The 21,711-nt window shown below is 43.8% G+C and overlaps 1 protein-coding gene across 2 annotated transcripts; it reads left to right on the top strand.

The window, feature by feature from the left end:
* Positions 1-2,874: 2,874 nt before the first annotated feature.
* Positions 2,875-11,889, top strand: fam124b (family with sequence similarity 124 member B). 2 transcript variants are annotated; one of them, XM_087146026.1, is made up of 4 exons: positions 2,875-4,100; positions 4,899-6,251; positions 6,446-6,525; positions 6,839-11,889. In XM_087146026.1, the coding sequence occupies exons 2-4, from the start codon at positions 6,205-6,207 to the stop codon at positions 7,792-7,794; spliced, it is 1,083 nt and encodes a 360-aa protein (XP_087002152.1). In that variant the 5' UTR covers positions 2,875-4,100; positions 4,899-6,204; the 3' UTR covers positions 7,795-11,889. The 2 variants fall into 2 exon arrangements, with proteins under 2 accessions (XP_087002152.1, XP_022098665.1); XM_022242973.2 differs by lacking the exon at positions 4,899-6,251.
* Positions 11,890-21,711: the final 9,822 nt, after the last annotated feature.

Here is a 21,711-nt window from a genome sequence, read left to right as displayed (position 1 = left end):
TCTTGGTTGACAACACATTAAGTTATCGAGATAATTTTATGTGCATGAAGGAGCTGCTACGGATCTCAGTGGGAAAACAAGCTTTTTTTGACACAACTGTCCAGGGAAGTTTTTCTTGCCAATCTCGAAAAGGACGCTACAGTTCAATTTTGTGGAAGCTTCCACTGTTGGAATGTCAGACTTTGCTTCTCTTTTGAAAAAAATCCTCCAATGCCACGATTGTAGTCTTTATTCAAGTCGAGGTTCCTCGGCCTGTTGTGTAAAAAATCGTTGACAACAATCCTGGATTTTTATCGTACATGAGATCGCCACGGGTGTGTTAATGTAGACAGATACCGTCCTATGATCTCATGTGAAATTGCGTGCTGTACGCGTTATCGCTCATACCGATCTGCTCTTTAAGTTAAAGCACTTACTAAACAGGTTGATGGATCGTGCTTAGGCCTATGTAGAAATATCTTCTAAGCTGAGGTTATCGCTGCTATGACTAGGATCCCTTTTATAGAGTAGGCTGAATGCCTAGTCGCCACCTAAGCCAGAATCAAATCCAGAAGTCCAGTTAACTGCAAAAACGAAACCACACAAATCCCTCATTACCAAAGAGAATAATACGGAAGTATCCTGGACAAAGGTTGGAAACCGTTATATTACGAGTGCATGTAATCCCTTTTCATCGAGATTAACATTTTACGGTGTGCAAGGACATCGGCTCATTCACACAGTCGTGATTAATTCCCAGGCAGGCTTCAAGTCGTCTTGAAAACTTTGAGATGACCTGCTGAATATCCCCGTAGCTCATTTGTCGTGAATTTTTGTTACTTCCTACTAGTACCAATTGAAATAAAAACCAACAATTCTGATTACAGCACAACATAAAACGCTGAATGTGGTCCGCAATAAATTGATCCACTTGTCACATTCTTCCCGTATCCATCTTTGCTGTATCGGTCACGTCGGCACCCGAGTCAAATCGAGCGTTGTATTTGTTAGAATCCTGTAGAACTTGTATATTTTGGGGATCAGATTTTCGGGGGATGACGGTAGTGGGGCGGGAGGTTACGCGGCAATGTGAGGCGAGGAGCGACCCGGCGCCCCGTGGTCCCGTCCGGACTCAGGATTGCTCGAGTTTCTCAGCTCCCTACTGTCTACCTTGAGATCGGTAAGACAACCCGTGTCCACTTCACCCACCCAGCCATACACTATATCGAAATCCTTGGCCACACATAGCCTATTGTGCAGGTGGACGGTACCGTGAATAATACACACACCAGCATCTCAAGTAAACACAGTTCCTTCGCAAACCTTTTTTAAATTAACAGGCTTCGGTGCATTTAAGAGCAGGAATTGCGGATGCATTTTGTTTCGGGATGTTGACTTAAGAACCTGCTCCGGGATATGTTCCAAATAAAGGAGACGCACAGAAAAGACTGCCAGTGGATCGGAGGTGCCTCGGCAGAAAGGATTTGAGCTTTTAGCGTAGGGGTTAGTTGCGAGAATTTTTGTTCATCCATGGGTCGCGTATAAGACAATTTTTCTACGGCTGCCTCGTCCTTCAATGAATTTTGTAAGCTTAGCTGTAGGCTGTCGATCTGACCAAGCAATACAAACTATACTGACAAGGTTTTTTAAAAGTCCTTCTATGACCGTGATCAAGGGAAAACTCTACCGAATCACGAATTCCTTCCTTAGATAACTTATAAAAACCTGCATTCTTCCTTGTAGATCATAGGACGGTCAAGATAAAACTTCTGCAAATGTGATTCGAAGCCTGAATGTCTTGTATTACCGCGTCCCTTCCCCACTGCGAACTGCTGGCTGTCCAGGCGCCCTCTTGTGAAATGTCGTTGTGAGTCTCGGCGGAGTAAGAACTTTTGACACAAGGAAAATATTGGTGACGAGAACTATCCATCAAGGTTATTTTGATGGAAATGGTGCAGGCGATTGAATTATTTAAAAACCTAATTAACAATATACATTTATTTCGGCATTCTCAAACTGCTTACACCGAATGGACAGATCTGAAGTGTTGCGAGGGCCCAACATTCATGGTCAAGAAAATTTCTTGATATTGTTTCAGATATTTTTTAAAGAAAAACCTCTCTGAAGTTTCAAGCTTAATCTGTCTACCTGAAAAGACAGATGTCAGCTCCGATTGAGTCCGCATCACCGACTCTGTTCAGAGTATTATATGACCGAAGTGAGTTAAGCCAGCAGGCTAGCGGGCGTGGACACGGTACATACAACACGGGAACAAATTGGACACAATTTACAGTACAAAGGCGTTCTGTGGACAAAAGGCTTGCAAGTGTCGTCCCATCCAGTGCGAATGAAGGGGGAGGTATAGGGATGGTTTTTATTTACCCAAGGGCATATTTCCAGTTCGATGTACTCCGATTCATTTCAGTCTACAAGATTAAAGAGCCACCTTGTTATTTTCTCGAGGACTTATTATGGCTTCTGTGTGTATTAATCTATCAGGTACATTGTTTTTTTATGTCAACAATGCCCAGTTGCGATATTGTGTGGACGCGTTCTTTCAGCACGTTACTTTTCAAAGTTTCAGTGACCACGCACGGGTCGTCGCTCTTGGTTTACATACAGATTTTCAAATGTTTATGAATAAGGGGGGGGGTGATGACAGGGTTTCGGTTGGACTCCATTGACACCCGAATTTTCCTGTGTTTATGAATAAAAGGGGCTGACGAAAGGGTTTGCGTCAGATCAACTCCCCAACAACCCTGCAATCCTGGTTGTATAAACTCCTACAGTTCAACATTAAATCACTGTCTTCGATGTTGGTTGATGCTGGCCTCGATTCAAAACAGCGGCGTGTAGTTCCTGAACGTCATGGAGTCTTTTCATCAAACCTATCGCACGAAGGCAGTGTTGGATTGGAAACATCAGTGAAAAGACTGTACAAGCTTCTAGAGGGCTAGGCTGAAGCGTTTTAATCCGGGGAATCATGTCCTCAGCACAATTTTTCTTCGATCTGTACACGAAACGGGATTGTCGAGAATGTAACCGTCCCCATCGTACAATCAGAACGTTGTTTTTACAGCGACCATTGACTAATAATCCGATTAAGACCTTAACAGAATAGGGATCATCCATGGATTAACAGCTTACACCGATGCCTACTACACCAGAGGGTCTCTGTCTTGTGTCTCTAGGACAAAAGTTTGGATACCGATGCCAGGAATAGAGGGGTGCAAATCGATAAGGAAAACAGTCGGGAGGTGCACCATGTCTTAAAGGTTCAGGTAAACGGTGTCTGGTCGATGACATACATTCTCGGTCTCTCTCTTAAAAGGTTTTCTCCCAACACGTAAGGCAGGTATTACACGTCGCTCTGTGTAGAGAGCATTTTGTTGAGCAGAGAGGACCTGCGTTGACAATTTCTTTGTCGTAAATATTCTCCCAAGACCATTTTTGAACGCTGGACGTATGAGACACATCGCCTACACAGTAATAATATTTGCCAAGTTGCTTGGAGCTGCCAACCGGCGAACAATAACCACGGAACTGGCTGAACTTTGAGCAAACATCTTTCCCCAAAGGACTTCGACGTGCGGGACCATTGATACCATGCTACACAGAGTCCTAAAAATTGAAGACAATTCGAACTGTTGGCAGCAAAGTAGTAATTCACAGCTCTGTGTTCACAGCAATCTCATGGGAATTCTTTTATGTTTTCTTTAGATCAGCTTTAAAAAGTAAGTTTGGATAGTTTAAGGGTATTTTGTTGGGTACGAACTTGGTATTTAAGAACGTCAATCACAATGCCGAGAGAGAGAGGCCAAGCAGACTCATCGAATGTCTCAGCCTAGATCAGTTTCAACTATAATCCACGGAGTATCCACGGCCGAGCTTCGCCTCGCTGACGGGGCACGGCGATTCTCTCTGCTCAGAACTTGGACTCGGCCCGCCATGTCGGCTTCTCAGATGATGGGTTCGCCTTCCACGCCTCCCCCTCCGACTCTCCTGGCTCCTCCCCCTGGTTTTGCTGTGAATCAGTCCCTTGCTCCGTCTAAACCCACAAAACTGCAGAGAAGGAAGGCAGTGTCGACCAAATCCAAGATGGCCCTCCTGAACATCAAATGGTAATCTGATAACAAGCTTCTATTTGTATCAGTCACCAAAAATCGGATGTGTTTGCTAATACTCGAAATAACATCGTGTATAACCCTTCACAAAATAGTCTCGTTGTCATTGTAAAACCCACTTTAATATTGCTGCAGGTGTATACGCTGTGTGGAAAGTGAGGCATGCACATTTATCTTATTTAGTTCCTGTGTATAATAACAAGCATAAATAGAAACGAACAAAACAAAGTGTAAAAAGAACAATATGACAACACCTTTTCGCCTTTTTGGAAAATTAATCTTTTACCGTTCTCAGGGAAATGAAAGCGCGCACGACAGAAGTTCAAAACTGGTTCGGTGCTTTGCCATTTGTGTATGTAAACTAAGTGCGATTTTAAAAAATACATGTATAGGTCGGTTCTTTGATTTTCCAAAGGGCAACAAACTATTCCATTCCTTCTCCCCAAAACCTTCGAAAATATTCGTGCGTGTGGTGGTTGTAGTTTGAGAAGAAAACAAATATTAACGTCATAGATTTTTGAAACAGAAATGATTGAACAGAGCATGATTGAAGGTCACATTATCTTGTTGGTGGTTTAATTTTTACTAGACATTAAGGTCAAGATAAAAACCGATATTAGATGCAAAAAATTAAAACAATTTAATCATTCAACTGTTGTTGTCTTCCTCCATTTCTACGACTGGAATTCAGGTATTATAAAGTGTGAGAGTAGACTCTGCGATGGTTATTCGATACTTTTCTTTTCACTGTGGCCCTACCGACGTTTGATTATCAGTTTTTATTTTGCCCCACAGGGAAAAGGGCGACCCCTTTGTCACATTAAATGCCGGGAATCGTACAATGAAATGAAACTCCGGTCAACTAGTGGGCTGTTTTTTGTCAACTTTCTGTGACCAATTCGATTGCGGTTAAGTTCAAAGGGGTCATAATGCTGACTGAAAGCCGGATAAGAAAGCATACGATTGGCAAGTATTCCACCAAATATATGGATTAGAGACCAATAAAGGACAATCTAAATACACGATCAATGGCGTCACTGATCTGCCGGCAAGCCACATTCAGTCGTTTCTTGTGAATGCCTTTCACAGTGTCGTCAGTCCGATATTACAGCTACAGTGTCGAGGATATATTTTCTGGTAGAGAATTCCTTTCACGGTTGATGCTATTCCGAAGCGTTGCAACTTAAGGGTATCGATTTACAGTCGACTTAAGGATAATTCGAATTTTTTCGTTAGCCTTTTAGTGGTCTGCATGCTTAATCCTGGAATCGATTTTAAGCACCCTTTTATAAATATCCATTGGAACCTAAGTAGACGGGGACGTTATGAAGCAATCTTATTCATTCCGTTCATAAAATCATGAACGAATTTTCCTGCATTATTTGGAAAGACCAATTAATCCGGATGGAATTTTCATTAAAATCGTACAGATACATGCACCAAGACTTGATTAAGCGCGCACGCACAATCAAAGTAACGACTCTGTGATAGGCCAATCTTCACCACGTGGTTAGCAAGACATTAATTTTTACAACAAATAGGTTGTGTGATAATGACATGTTTCTATTAATCTTATCAATTTATTTAAAAAAACGCCCTTGTGCTTGCTGGATCGACATTTCTGAATAAATGGGGTAACATATTCAGAAGGTTTAAAACCGAGAGCTTTGCCCTCCAGCTAACCCACCAGGACTGCAGCGCTGGTTCAATTACCTCCGATACCGGATTGGTAGGCCTACTCGACCGTTACGGGAGTTGGAAGAGAGTCAATTAATGCAGTGTTCTCATTGCAACCTTCTTTGCCTCACGTTCAGCAAATCAATACCAACCATTTAGGGCTGAGGCTTAAATTAAGAGAACGGTACACCGTTGATCAGAATGCGTAACACTGAAATCGATACCGGTCGGCTGTCGTGTCCATTACGGTTTCCTTGTTATGTTATCGCTTGTGGAATTGCGACTGCCCACTTGGAGAATAGACACGATCAGTCTCGGTTGATGTATGCAATAAAATGTCCCGCCTCTGCACATTCTGCCAGGTCTGTCTGTCTGAGAATTTGACGGAGCTTAGAGACGCTTGCAGCCCCGTAGGGTAACAAGAATGCTCCGCCTCGCCGCGTGGTTAACTGGAAGGACGGGATCGTATACGTAGGTTGCATTTCTTTACCTCAGCACTTCTGAAATACATGTAGGAGCTCAGGTCAACGCCCATTCATCAGCTGTCCACCTAAATCAATCTGTGATGTAACTGTGCTGACACCCAATGAAATGAGTTATAGGCTTATTGCCGTGGGTACGATAGAAGTTCTTACACTACAACTCATTTTTGTATCTTTTTGTAGGGTTCCCATTGATCCAGCACCGGCTTATGAAATGATGTCACCAGGTCATTCCAACGGTTCTACGGGCTCATATCCGTCCGGTGAGTAACTGATTTGAGGCCGTTTTTGAAAATCACAGCTGTGGCTAGAATTCGAGCGTGCGTCTATGTAAACCTTAGCCACTTTCCGCTGCAGCCACCTCCTACAAACTCCTGGAGCTCAGTAACTGTCGAATGCTTCGCCTCTTTGATCATGTGATGCTACATTGTATCTTGTGGTTGTCTTGGTCGAAGAGAGGCGAGCTCTGTTGGTAACTTCTCCCAGCGACTACGAATTGCATGACAAACTGAAATGAAAAGGAATTGACTGGCGTTGTTCGCTAAATTGTTGATATTTTACTATCTGTCCATTAAGGTGACTATTCATCAGACGTAGGATTGCTGAAGGACCCGTATGCTCTGACGCTGCATTTCGTCACTGATCCAGGAGGGGCTACCAAAACCAAGAACCTCATCAAACCCCTCGTCAAATGGTTTGACCCATCTTTCAAACTCTTCAACATAGCCGAGCGGAGCAAACCAAACGGCTTCCGAGGGAATCTGATCGAGAGGGACGTGTTCCCCGCCCTCTCCGTCGTGCTGTTTCTGAGCCACGCCGACGACGATGGAGAGTCAGAAAACAGGATCATTGAAGCCCAGGGGTACCTGGCGAGGAAACCATGGAGGTATCATCACCACGCCCACACACCCAGTAGGGTCTATCTCTGCGAACCGAATAATCTCAATTTCTACACCACAGAGCAAGAAATGCCCTTGTGGGGGATTAGACAGGTCCATTATGGTAAAGAACACCTGAGATTCATGCTGTATACTGGCCGTGATACCTGGCATGACATGATCCGATTCTACTGCCTCTTGCTAGGCAGAGACGTCGAGTACCAAAAGAACGATTTCTGTTACTTCATCGTCCACGAAGCCAGTTGCAACATGGATGTCCAGTTTGCTTTGAAGATCGTGCCTGATGACTGTTCCTGTAAACCCCTCAACTCAGCGTTCCTGCAATTTAAGGTGCTGGAGATTGGGGACCTGGTCCCCTTGCTGCCCAATTCTTGCTCTCCAATCAGCCCTCAGAGGTGGCAGACGACGGATCCAGACGGCAACGTCACCCTCCTGTTGGTTGCCAAGAGGAGCGTCAACAACAACCTGCCTCGGGTGAAGCCAAGGCGGCATTCCATCGACGCGTTACAGACCTTGCTGGCCCCGAAGGCGCTGAAGCCCAGGCTTGATGGGGCCAGGCTTCGGATGGGGGTGACGTCACCAGGCCTCCCGGCCGTTGATGACGACGAGGAGGAGGAAGATATGTCATGTTAAACCGTGCACTGGGGGCGCCCTTCTTCAGCATGCTGGCAGAGGGCGCCCTGGGTGATAACTTGAGACATCATGCAATGGAGGGACGTCCGCACAAGACAAGCGCTTATCTACCCGTTGCCATTCTATTGGCCACGCTGATTTTATTTGATACTCTGTGCATTATCCCGGAGCATTATGACAATCAGATGTGGAGGTTACTATATATATCATTAATGCCAATTATTCTTGTACTAGCACAGAATTTGTTGTTTGGTTATCAATTTGAATACAAGTATGGGTGTCCGTAGTTAATTCTATGGTTCTCGTTTCCAGCCGACCCTTATGTTTGACTCCAACCGAGGGAAGAAGTCATTCTATGTGGGCCGACCCTGTCTGGAATTTCCCATCGAGAAAAAAAAAAGAAGGAAAAAAATTTAATCTGAAGAATTTCAGGAGATTAATCAAGTAATTCTTTACCTCCAGTTTAATTTTCCCCGACCAGCCTACCGGCCTCTCCGCAACTTGAGGTTAAAACAATACGAGAACCATGAAATTGAAGTGAGATGGCCCCATGAAACAAGTTTTTTGAAGGATTTAGAAGGGTGATTAACAAGAGGGGTTTAAAAGGCTGAACCCTCAGACTTCGGACTGTCATGACGTTACAAGAACAGTAACACCGTCCGCGACCCAAACAGACAAACTAATAGAGAAAGGTTAGACAGACGTAGAGAAAGCACAACATATATAGTACGAACCTGTAAAAATACGCAGGGTGTTAATATAACTGACATGCATATAGCTTCTTAATAAGCGGAAATAGGTCGATCATGTAGTTGGTGCGTGAACAGATTTCTTTGTCATCGCACCATGTTTATCATGCATCCCTTCTTACAGCCCAATGTCTTTCACAATTTTGGAGTAGTATTTATAGACCAGACATCTTGATTTCATTTACGATAAGAAGGCGAAGTTACAATCTTATCAAGAACAAGTAACTAACCCTTTAAATCTATGCTAAGGCAAATATATTTAATACCCATTCTTTTCACGAACTTTATAATTTCCCTCAGTGACCACAATCAGGACAACAGCGCCCTCTTAAGAGATCAAAAGGATAATCTGCTTCCTTTCTGTTTATTTGTACACGTGGGGCGCATTATTTGCGTACCCATGGGAAAACAAAGGAATCTGTTAGACTGAATTTTAGTCTGTGTCGAAGGAAAAAGTGAATACTTTATACACATAGAAGCATTTGTTTCAATCATGTTGTTTCTCCACATTTTGACCAAGTATACCTTTTACTTATTAGTTCTTAGCGTTCTCATCTTTTCAAAATTATGCAAACTGAAAATAAATGAATCTGCAGCTTCTATTTACGTTTTTTTGCTCGTTCATTTCAAGATTTCAAAGAGGCTGTGGAAGCATATTCTCCAGTTGTATACATGTCCCTATAGATACGTCGATATCTTGAACTCAGTTAAAGTGTACTTGATATTATGGTTCATGTTAGAATAATTTTATGCCATAAAGGCACCAAGTAAGAACCTCGACAAACTACAATAATTTGCTACAAAAAGATCTGGCATTGCGGATTTTGCCGTATAGTTAACGGCCTCGTTATAAAGACCATCGAAAACTCTGCAGACGTCCAGAATTACAGAAAGTTGAAGATTGACCAGTTCCCTTTTAACTTCGACAAGACGTCATCCTCGCGTCAGCCAATGTGACTCTCGCTTCTTGACAAATGAAAAACCGAAACAGCAGAAGTCGACCTAGGGAGGCCTGTTTTTCCATCATTTACCTACGCGTAGCCTTGAGCGATTAAACCCCGTCGCTCATCAGGGTATCATTATTGAAAATACTGTTACAACTGTCGAACTTGAACCGTCCACTTATTGTAATAAAAATAGCCACCTAAAAAAAAAGATCTGATGGGAGGGAAGAAGTTCTGTGCTATCTCAAGCCACCAACCAGCCGGCGTTTGATCAAATCAAGTCCTGTTAGTATGTTACTTCCGCGAGGATGAACACCGTGCAAAGCCCGCGCCAGCCTACCGCACCGTCCCCGCTTGAAAAAAAAACTACCGGCAAAGCTAATTATCCCGCCAAAATGCTCCGTGAATCTCCGGTCGATTCTAGCTTCTTCTTTCGTTGTCTTATTCTTCTCTGGCGCTTCATCTCGGTAGCAGCCTTGATGAACGGCGGTGGAATAACAGACGAGGTTGGACAAATTTGGTTTGGCAGGGACGGCGATCAAGTTAGCGGACAGCTGTGCGGACAATTTACCCCCTCTGTTGTTGCTTTAATTCAATGAAGGATGCAGGCAGATGGAACAAAATGCCATCAAGATGAAGGATCAAACCAATGGCGCCTATTAAGACGGGAAGAAGAGACAAACCCCTCAAGTCGAAGATTAATGAGTAAAAACAAATGGAGCAGTAATTGTTGAGACATTGGACCGATTTCGCAGTTTGGCATTCCAGATTCTCGGAGTTTGTACCTTGCCACCAATCCAAGAATATTCACCGCATGCCTTATTCCTTTGCTCACTGTATCCTAGTGGGTTAACAGCAATCCCAACGTGGCATTCAGAGCCTATTTACGAAGACATCTGAAATTCATGGAGGTTCAAAAAAGAGGAAAAACATGACAAAATAAGTTTACTCGCTTGACAAACTTTAGAGAGCTATACACCTGGTATTGACCTTCTACAAGATTTCTGTGGGCCCTCTTTCTTCCTTCAACCTTTACAATGAACAATACTCAACTAAAATGGTGTACGCATGAATACCTCTGAGTGTGATTATACAAGGTCATTGAACAGCAAAAAGGACTCAAGAGCCGAGTGACTTTGCAACAGTATTTTGTTAACTCAAATTACTACGTTTAATGCTTCTGTAAGGTTTGGGAAAAAAAATGTGAAAACATCAAAGAATACTGTCTGTAAGAACAAGATTTTAAATGAAATATTTGCACGATGGGTGAATTCAATCCTGCTGGAAATATATTTCCAGAAGTCACCAATGCGTAACTGTCAGTCACATAGCTACGATTGAAAAAGAAATTAAAGGTGTTTTGAGATATATAAATGGTACGGTAAATGACTAAATACATAATTTCCCTTTTGCAAAAGTAACGATTACATAAGATTAAAATCGTGACCTTTGCACAGAGTACTTAAAAATAAGCAAAGTGACTGAGACCAAAATTGCAACCTTGTTTTAACAAATTATGTTTGGTTCTGAATCTATCCACGCCTTGGTTACAAATGAAGGCTTCGGTCTCCACCACAATGACAAATTGTCCTGGTTAAATGTGGATGCGTGACAAAGTGTGAAAACAAGTGGACAGGAATGGGTCTTGGTGCCAACTTAAAGCCTAAGGAGATTGTTGAGTGGAGACATGACAGGGCACCAGCCTGTAAATACAGTCCACAAGGATAGAAGTGGGTAGTTCCTTTGCCCCCTACTCTAGCTAGTTCTTCAGAACCGCGAGTCTGAGAAGTTCCCCAAGATCTGGTTCTTCGAAGCTGTGTGAATCCCTTGCTTCTCCGTTCTGATCTGGGATTCTTCCGAAGTTCTCCATCACTCTCCTCATTAAAATAGATCCAATATCAGGTTCCTCCAAGTTTTGGGTGCTGAGCGCATCTTCGCTTTCATCTTGTAGTCGAATTCCTCTGTTGATTGTTCCTACAATCGATTCCTCACCGGTGTGAACGGATGTTGCTTCAATCCCTGTAACCTCCGGTTCTTGTAGGCCTAAGTTTTGATGAGGCCCACAGATGCTAATCTCGTAATCGTGTTGGGGAACATTCACAACGCCGACTGAGTCCTGATAAATCAGCTCTGTGCTTCTATCCATGAGGAAAGCAGGGCTCGATTCACTGTTCGAATAGTTGGAAGGTTGATCCCCGAGTGAAACGTCTACAGTCTGGTCGCGGCCGCCGATGGCACCATGATTGTTCCCGTCTTGTAATGGAACCACTCGTCTAATCGGTTCTTCGTAAGAATGATCCTCATTCCGATCAGCAGAAACCTGGTCTCGTATTGGAATCTCTCCAGTTTCCTGTTCCGTTTCTTCCGGGAGTCGGGGACTGATCCTACATTCATACTCCCTGTCTTCTCCTCCATTCGTAGGGCCGTCAGTTTGCCCGCTCTGAAGGCTCCCCAAACAACATTCGACAAGACCCCAGGAGCAAATCAGTGTGAGGAATAAGAGTTCTATGACAATGCAAGTGAAGAGCACAGCTTCGAATACCATGATGAAGTTGGCGTCGTCAAACATGTTAAACGTGATGGTTTTAAACAACTTGAAATAGTGCCCGGTATTAGGAAAAGGTTAAAGGTTATACCAAAGACACTCACACAGTGACAACTTGTTGCATCCTCGTTCAGTACTGGGACGACTATGCCTTCAAGTAAAGGTGGTATACCACGACAGTTTCTGTCTGCGAATCACTGGTTGATCAGACGTGCTGCTATGCTATGAGTGGAAAAATTCATTTCTTCACAAGCTTTCTGCTCACACCCATTGTGGCTTACAAATCACCCGTACAATCAACTATAATTTGCAGTGAACCACTGCTATGGCTGAATGCACTTGGTGTATGGATCATGACCGGTAACATTATAATTCAACATGTGCATATACAGTTCAACATACGTGTACTGGGAGTACGGAGGGTAATTTTAGCTTGGTGGAGTGGCTGCATGGATTATGTACATCATGTCCTACAGGTACACACAAACAGGCAAATCATTTCCCAAAGTCGCGCAAATAGACGATGGAAAACGTAGGATGACGAGAAAAAGCGAGATTACAGCCCTCATTCTTCAGATAGTTAATATAAATCAGAATTGCGAACCCTTTATCGAGAGGCTTAAGGGTTTAAACAGCATGTACACAATCTGAATAGCGTGTAAAAATACTTCTCAATGGTATGTTCCTGTTGGTGTCATGGAGCGGCCAACTTTGTTCTATCTTTCTATAGAACATTGGAAATTCTTCAGTTGATCACGCGCACACATCTCATTGTTCTGCCTTGTTTACACTTAAAATTCCTAATTTGAAAACTAATACATTTTCATGGTTTTTAATGGTTTTTCCTGAGACACATTTCGAATTCCCTTGTGTTCATTTCGTATACATCTGAGCCCCGTACATTCCAGCTAAGATCCCTCGGCTAATGGATTTATCGACTGAACGGTGTAAGTGTCGCCAAACATGGCTGTATTAGCTATGTATGGTTTGTTCAACGTTTATGTAATTAGGTCGGAGCAGAGTGCATTGGCAGCGCCATTTTTTTTACTCTCTTAACGCTGGAGGTGACGGTGGAAGTGTGAGGAACACTTTTGTCAGCCGTCGGGGAGGGGTTGGGCAAGGATGGGGGAATACTGATTGCTGGGGGGAGGGGGGAATCTCCGAGCCGGATTGAACGCATCCTTAAGAAGGATGAAGAACGGGGTTGGATTGATTGGAAGAACTGCGAGGTGAGGGGATACGCTGGGGTGGGGTCGGGCAGAGTTAAGGGCGTGAAGGCTCATAATACACATCACCGTGGATATACCGTTGTTGATATCCATTTCGTTCTCTGCAAAATGGAATAACAAAATCGTCTTGGAAGGTGGAGGGATTTAAAAGCGAATTGAGCCACAAAAATGATGTTATTAAAACGACACAACATACTTTTACAACTGTAAGAAAAGAGTTAAGGTTGAGATAACTCCATATTAAAATATCCCAAACAAAGCAAAGCTGTTAATAACTGATTGGGATTTACAGGTCCATTGGACGTTATCTTCCCCTCGGGATGTGTAGTCCAAAGATGTAGACTTGCAGCTTCCCCAATGGCAAGATGAGTTAGAGAATCTTGCATCCATCCTCCCATCTGACTCCTAGTAGTCTCGAGCTCGACATCAAGTCACACTAGCAAGGATGACTGTTTGACTAATGCCTGACCCCCCGACTGCGGGGAGATTTTTTTTTCTCTTCTAGGAATCTCCCAGAAGATCAGTGCACTCCACTCACCGAAGAGAAAGTAGAAGGAAAAAAAAACCACAGGACGGAAATCAATACCTGCACATCCTCAATCGGTCGAGTTAAGAGTTTCGGGCTCTCGAGAATTTGACACATCGTTGGACAAACATCGAACGGTATATTTTCTCCTTCCGCCGCTTGAGGAAGAAGATGAAGGAATTAAAATAAGAGACAGGGAGAGAAAAAATGTGTCTAATTTGCTTCAAAATTTCCCTTGTGTCATTCGATAAATCTAAGATTGGCCCAATTAATTGATTCTTAAGTGGGGCAGGCGATCGATGAAGGGAGAGGGGCCGGTTAAGGGAAAACAGCCTTCCTGGCAGGGCCCACCTGGACTCCCAAGGGATTTTAGGGGAGCACGTTTAACACATCGGTGAGCCTGACGCCATTACATTTCCTATAAGTCGCACTAGCTATTATGCTTGTTCTAACGCAGAGCGACGGTGCTCTCAATCCTCGACGACATGATTTCCATCTTATCCCGACATTTCATCATCTCAAATTATCTTTGAAATTCAGGAACTATACGATTTGGGTGACACTATTTCAGTGTTCAATATAAATTTATATTATGTAGAATCTGAAACATTCTGAACCAACTGTCCAAAAGTGCAACAGAGAAATCCTTTTTGAAACTAACACCACTTTTGTGGTCTTCATAAATGACGAGCCCCAGACTTCTAATAAATACTTTCCGACATGTGTAACTGAGATCCTGACATTAGTTTTTGAATTTCAGTTGTAATAAAACTAATTTTCAACATACCGCTACGGCGATACAATTTCCTTAGTGCGCTATTCTCAACAAAAAAAGCAAAACAAAAAAAGTCGGATGGCGACACAAAATGTGTGATCTGTCAGCGAAAATTTGACTTAACATGACTTGTGCTGCCCCAGTTTTGACGTTTCAGGCTGTCACGGGAAGGGTCCAATCCGATTTCAACTATTGGCCTACAATCTCACGCCATGGCTTTAGACAAACCCACAATCCTTTCACCGTCTATCACTGTCTCCGTTCCATTCCCTCGATTCTGGCCTCAGCAATAGCCTCCCCCAATCATCGTCTCGTCTTCTCTCTTTCCTCCTTCCTTACTTCGTCCTCTCCTCTCCGGCATGAACACGGCAGGATGACAGTTCCAGAACCTCGCGACTTCTTATGAGCTCAACCTTACATAGCTTGGACCTGTCTCCTCGTCCAAGCTAAAGAAGTAGTGCATTTCGCACACCACTTTGTTTTGGAAACGTTCCGCTTTACAGCACGAATCAGTTCATGAGAAACTATCATTAGATTATATTTGTCGCTCGACGTTGAAACATTTCCGCGCCATTAAACCACAGCCGCGCCATAATTTCGACATGAAGCACCCAATCTACAAATCTTGTCTCAGCGTTCTCCAGACGTGTCTTGGTCTCATATGAAGTTTATGGTTGCATCTTCAACAATCCTATTCAGAAGCTGAAAAGTTTTGATTCGATTTTAGTAATTTCTAAGCAAAGTTGACCTCAAAGTTAACGGAGGAAGTTTCTGTTAAAGTGTTACTTTTTATAGAATCACGTCCCTTTGAAAAAAAAAACCCAAACAACAACAAAACACTTGAATTTGAAGGCTAACTACAGTATATAAAACAAATCTGCGGAATTACATTGACAAAGTCGTTCTGCATAGACACGAGATCGTATTCACGTGATAAATCGGCTTTTTGTATTCGAATCACTCCAAACTCATTCGTCGGAGGAAAATGCCAAATGTCAGGCTGGGACGTCGGCGTGCGGCAAAAACCAGGCTAGGCAATTCTCCCACCGAGTCGCCGAGCGCAGCGGGTAATATTCCCCCCACTCCCTCGGCTGTGCATTTTGAGCTCCAGTCCGCTGCTCCCATGTCTCCTGAAGTGGGCTGCAAGACGCGTCCATCTTACCCTCAAGTGCCTAGGGGAGAAGCGCGAACCGTGATATAAGATGTAGGTGCACCATCGGAGGCAACGCTCACCAAGTGCCTGTGTTTTCAGGGTAGGTATGAAGAGAAATGAGAAGAGAAAGAGAGAGAGAGAAAAGAAGAAAGAGATGGATGAAGGGCGAGCTGGGGCAGTATGAGAAGAAGAAGCTTGAAGCCGAGGGGTTGTTTATACAGCTTCGCCTCTCCACCGCGTCAGGAGTCACAAACAAGCACAAGGAAATAAATGACGAGATCTCAGCGAGGGCTGAATGGTCGGCTCCCGTCCACGGCCTCCATTCAACGCGAGGCCCCGGCAGCTGAACGCACACACTGGTTAATCATAATCCATTTGATTTTTCATACAGAGGTTGGGGGACTGTAGAACACCGCGCTTTGGCCCGACCCACTCTCTCCCTCTCACTCGCGCTGCCTCTCTGTATCCGAAGGATTTCTTCTTTCCCTCTCCTGTTTTTTTTAATCAGTGTCTGGGCTTGACATTGATGGAGATGTCACGTGGCAGTGGCTGTCATTCTCTCCATATTACCGAGACTCCTTGAAAAGTCCTCGAGTCCCCGGCTTGTCATCCGTCATGTCAGTCCCAGCGCCCTTCGTGAATTGCTCCGAATCTACTCCAGGGACATTTCCATCCTATAAAACCCCTCGCCAAGTAAAAAAAAAGCCGCGACCCAAACAAGCCAAACCGCTCACTGTCTTCGCCCCTTTCCCCTTGGTACAGTTTTAAAGCCGCTCAGTGGACACAACACCATCGATCTACACGTTTTAAAATTCAACAAACTGCGAGGCTCAGCACAGTTTCTTCTCTTCTCTTGCAGTTGAGAAGCGCAAGTGAGCTGGAGGGAGTGATGCACATCTCGCTACGTGTGTCCCCTAAGGCAGCACCTGATCTTACGGGAATGGAAGTTTCAATCCCGCGGAAAGCAAAGCGCTCTGGAAAGAAATGAGCGAGTCAGCAGGCACGAGAGAAGGGGGAAACTTTAGACCCTCTGCCCCAGAGCTTGACGGCTGACCCAACCGTCGTTACGTGACTCTGGCTCGGTCAGTCGATAAAACAACGGCCGCTTCGCAGAGGTCATGTCGTCATTTCCGTGCAAAATACAAAACACAAACCCCGGATTGAAGTTTAAATTATATCGCATTCCCCTCATGCGCAATTCCACACTGACTTTTAGAATCAATCTATTTCAACTCCAAAATAAGAAGCACCATTGAATTCCATTGACCAGACAGACATGATGAGAAAAGAATTCTTCATATTTTTCGAAGTTAACATTGTTCAGTGCAAGGAGGTAAAAGATTATGTAGTGGAACCCTAGCAAAAAAATTGTGACCCTAACCCGAACCAAAGTTATTAATTTACATACCTTTTTCTTCCCCGACAAGCCACGTCTTAAGTATACTTCATGGTCAGTTTAGTTTGAATATCGTATCATCAATTTGGACAATAGCATGGCTTGCAAATCATTAATACCGAACATTTTAACAAACAGGTATATGCTCAGAAATCCTCAGAAATTCCGACTTCAGCTTTCGACCCTTCCTCCTATTGAAGTTTGCTTGTTGAGTTCCCCGAGGTTAACATGGTGTCAATGTCGTTGCGCTGTTTCATCAACAGGTTTAGCATAATCAAACGACAGACTGCGTTTTCATATTTTCATCTTGTTTTAGTCATTAAAAGTCTTTGTTGGGTCTGTTTATCACAACTGGGCAGTAATTCCATCGATCTACACACCACGTGACTCAGTCAACTAATGAACCAGAGAATAAAATCAAAATGTCATTAGATTTAAGTGAACACATCATCGGGAGCGCGTGGAGTTACCTGCCGACCAATCTTTACGGTTTACCAAGACGTTTGCCGTGCCATGATGAGGGGTCTACGCGTGCTGGTGATGGCCTGTCGAAACAGACAAGCGACCTAACGTCAGGTCGCCAGAGGGCGAGAGAAGCATAGCTCTGGCTGAGTAATAGCGGGTAAAAATTGATACAAAGTTCATGACATGAAAATATCAAAGAGAATCTGAATAAGTCCTGTTCCGTACAAGTTTTCTGTTTTATTTCGAAGAGCTGTATACAATGTAGGCCTAAATAAAATATACACCCCTCCACAATTTCTTGGTAAACTATAATTGTTTGTTTATGCCAAGTGAATTCTGGAGTCCAAATCAAAATATACTGAATTCAGAACAGTGGTGTTGTGTCAGTTAAATGCCCATAAAGTTACCCGACGGACGTTTCAAAGTAATGGCAAAAATTATAGTTTGCATCCGGAGTGCTTCAGAAGTTGAAATTAAACATACTGAAACAAAATATTACCAAAATTAGAAGTTCAAAGCAATTTGGAATGATAATCGACATGAGACTTCTTCCATCAACTCATCCCAAAGAACCTCCGTGGAACACCTTTGTATCCCTGGGCCACGGATCGATACCTTCAGTCTAATTGCTTGGAGACACGACAGACAATATACAGGGGATAAGATTGAATTGGCGCGTGGGGGGAAAACGACGGAGAAGGGCAGCAAAAAAGTGGCCACATTTTGCCCTCTCGTTATCCAGTGACTGATTCATCTTTGACATATCACGCTGTTACGATGGCAAGCTAATCTAGGGGTTCATTTAACGACGGTTTGTTAAGGGATTCTGGGCTGGTGGTGATTGAATTAGATATTATTAGTTTTTTGGGTAGTTTAAGTGCTTTCCTGGATGCATGGGATACGATCGGATTACATTATACGGGTTTTTTCTAGATGTGGCATAACCTTTATTTAGAAAGGATGTGTTTAATTAAAATACCAAAACAAAAATTCTAAATTAGGAGTTAGAGTTCAACTATCAAGAAGCCAAACAATGACTACACGTAATAATCTGAATAGGGAGAAAACCGCATAAAGCGATAGGCCTACCTGGCGGCTTGGAAAAAAGGAACATGTTCCTCACTAGACTGTTCGAAAATCGCTCATGGTACTTCAAATAAATGGATTAAAAGGAATGATAAGAAAAGTGTATAAAATTCTCGGGGCATTATTACATTTGCTTTTTAAGAGAAAAGGTCAAGTGAGAGTAAAACATGATATGAGATAAGTTTGGTAACAAGTTAAGTTCGAGCAGCAGTGTTAAAATGTCCCCACAAGAAGTGACCTTTCATTTGTGGTGACACTTAGGCCGTGTCCGAAACGGGCTTCCAGGGCTACGGCTAGGTCTACTGTCTACCTAGACCTAGCTCTAGACAACAGATTCGGATGCTGCCTTACTTCCACTGGTTACCAACACAGACCTAGAACTCTCCTGTGTGTGTTTTGTGTCCACTGCAAGTGTTGAGTTACAGTGTTTCGACAGAATTGCTGCTTAGTTCTACCCAGCATGGGCGGCGGAGCAGACCACTGACCAAGCGAGTGGCCGGTCCCGTCTCCCCCAGTTAATTATTACAGCACGAGCCCGAGGGCTGACGAGCAATGGGAAGGTATTACACCGCTGTACCTTTGGGTTACTGCGCACGGCTGAGCCCCTCACTCAGAACTCTCCTTGTTGTAATCATTGTTTTTTACACTCAAAGGAAATTTGAGATTAGGGCAGACATGTTCTTTGGAACATCACCATGAAATCTCGATATTTTTCTATATGTTAGCATCCACACGAGTCGATAAATTGACGAACATGATAGAACCCTTGGAATAAGAAGAAAAGAAACGTCAGGTGACGACGTCCTCCTGGCGGCGCTGTTTATAGAAATAGTTGCGACACGAGTGTCTCAATTGTTGGAACCAAAATGGTGGATTATGCCTCAGCGCACACGGACAATTAACACACAATAGCTGTATGCTATACTGAACACATAATGAAGAACCATTTGGGATCCAAAGTCTGAAGGTGGCGCTACTATTAAACTGAAAAAAAAGATGTTATGTTGTAACAAAATTGTAATGCTGCATGGAAACATTTTACCCAGGCCTGTATTTCATCATGACAGTAATACCCGCTATCTCACAGATAGTCCCCGTGGCAGTTAGGAGCTTATCCATGATTCATGATTCAACAGTTTTTTAAAAAGACACTCAGCCTTGTCTTTGTGTCACCAGAGGGCGGGCTTCCTGCCTGTATCTAAGATGGCACAAATACCTGTGATGTTTTGCCCCTTCGAATACGAACATCCATATTTCTTGTTGCAGTCACCAAAACACCTTACTTGCAACTTTCATCAAGCCTTAGTTCTGCAGGTTACTCCATTGTCATTCAACGAAACTGGGCACCGTAGCACGTCCATTGCCTGTGATATTGACAAGATTTGACAAGACGGCTCGTCCAATCATTGATCGTGTCAGTGACTGGCGTAGTCGGCCCGGGAAAGGCTACGGCTACTTAAAAAAATGTCAACGGAGAGGCCTGCCAGATCAGCCTCTTCCCATTACTTCATCGGTCGCCTCTTATGGCTTGTGAGATTTTTCAAGCAATGCATTCAGTATGAGGAAGAATCTATTTCCATAACACTCGACAGAAAACGTAGCAAAAAAGGAAAACTATCGAGTGTTCCATTTTACTGTTTTATCCGTGCAAACCACGCGTAATAACAACCAAATGATACAAGCAGGCAGTTATGACGTAGGCCTACGTAGAAGTAACCTCCAAGTGAAGTTTGTACTCATTGTAAAGTTTATGTTTGTTACATAGTAAACATGAAATAGCAAGGGTCTGGAAAGGGTAACGATGTAAATAAACACATTCCCTGAAACAAAATCTGCCTGACATGAATATTTCCCAGAAAACGAGCAGCATCTGTAACTTAAAAAAGTTGCCGTGAATCCCGCCTGATTGCACGGGCTAGAGACGGATTATGATCAACGCTGAAGTACACACGGGTCGATCCGTCCGCGGCGTCGGCGTCAAGTTGCGCGGACTGCTTGCGACTGCAGCACCGACCGGGTCCGTGGCTCTTCGGGGCTCTAGTTGGCAAACACAAAGATGAGCTGGTAACCGTCTCTGACTGTCTCCACTTTCCTCAATCCCTTGTTTTCGGTTCTCCCAGTGGGCATGATCGGGATGCATTCGGTGACTAGAGTAGAGGCCGAACTATACAGCATCGGGCCCCCCGGGGGACGCAGCGTGTTCCACCGCAACGGTATCATCTGTCCGCCCGGAGAAAACCTTCTTTCTATCAATAACTGGATCCCTCACAGGTACCCCCAAACAGAAACCTGTTACATACAATGTAGGGCAGCTACCTATACCATGCTGTCTGCTTCCTTCTTATGATAGAAAACAAATCCAGGAGAGAAAGATCAATAAAGCAGACGATTAAGAACCGCGCACACCGTCATCAAGGCATGGCGACGTTGGGTCGTATCGCCAAGTTTATATTTTGGTGAGACAATCTTTGTCCACAGCGCGTCAAAATAATTGTCGGTCGATTGACGGGAATTAACGATATGCACGGACCAATGTTTTGTTTTCTTTGCTGTAAGATGACACCACGCCCTAACACCTCAGGCTGTTCAACATAATAGCTTGGGCAACGCACATTAACGTGCGTTCTTCATTGGGTTAATGCGTTTTCTCGTCGTCCTGTGACATTTTGACAGGTTACCTATTCCTCTGCACACACCGATTCAATAAAAGATGCATTTTCCCTCCTTTTTGTCTTTTTTTCCCTTGCATTTTCATTACTGGCTCCTCTTTCGGTTTGGGAATGAAAAAATGTTCTTCCCCCTCCAAACGACTCGAGTTGAGCGACGTTTCTGGCAAGCACTTGCCATCGATTGGCAACTGATTAAACAAAATTATCCCGTTATTGAAGCTAGGCAAGACGATAGATCAGAGAGCACGCTATGGGTCGAAACAGTGCTGCGATTTTCGCTGGCTGCGCAGCCGTTCGATCAACCGCCGACCATCCCTCCGGGCCTCCACTCACCCATCGCCGTCTTCCAGCTGGAGTGCAGGTGGCTGTCGGATCCGAGC

Source organism: Acanthaster planci, linkage group LG14 (genome assembly GCF_054643075.1).
Source record: "Acanthaster planci isolate LZ-2023a linkage group LG14, COTS_SCS, whole genome shotgun sequence".
NCBI classification, from domain to species: Eukaryota; Metazoa; Echinodermata; class Asteroidea; order Valvatida; family Acanthasteridae; genus Acanthaster; species Acanthaster planci.
The sequence above is the reverse complement of the archived record's forward strand: the minus strand, read 5'-3'. Positions and strand labels throughout refer to the sequence as shown.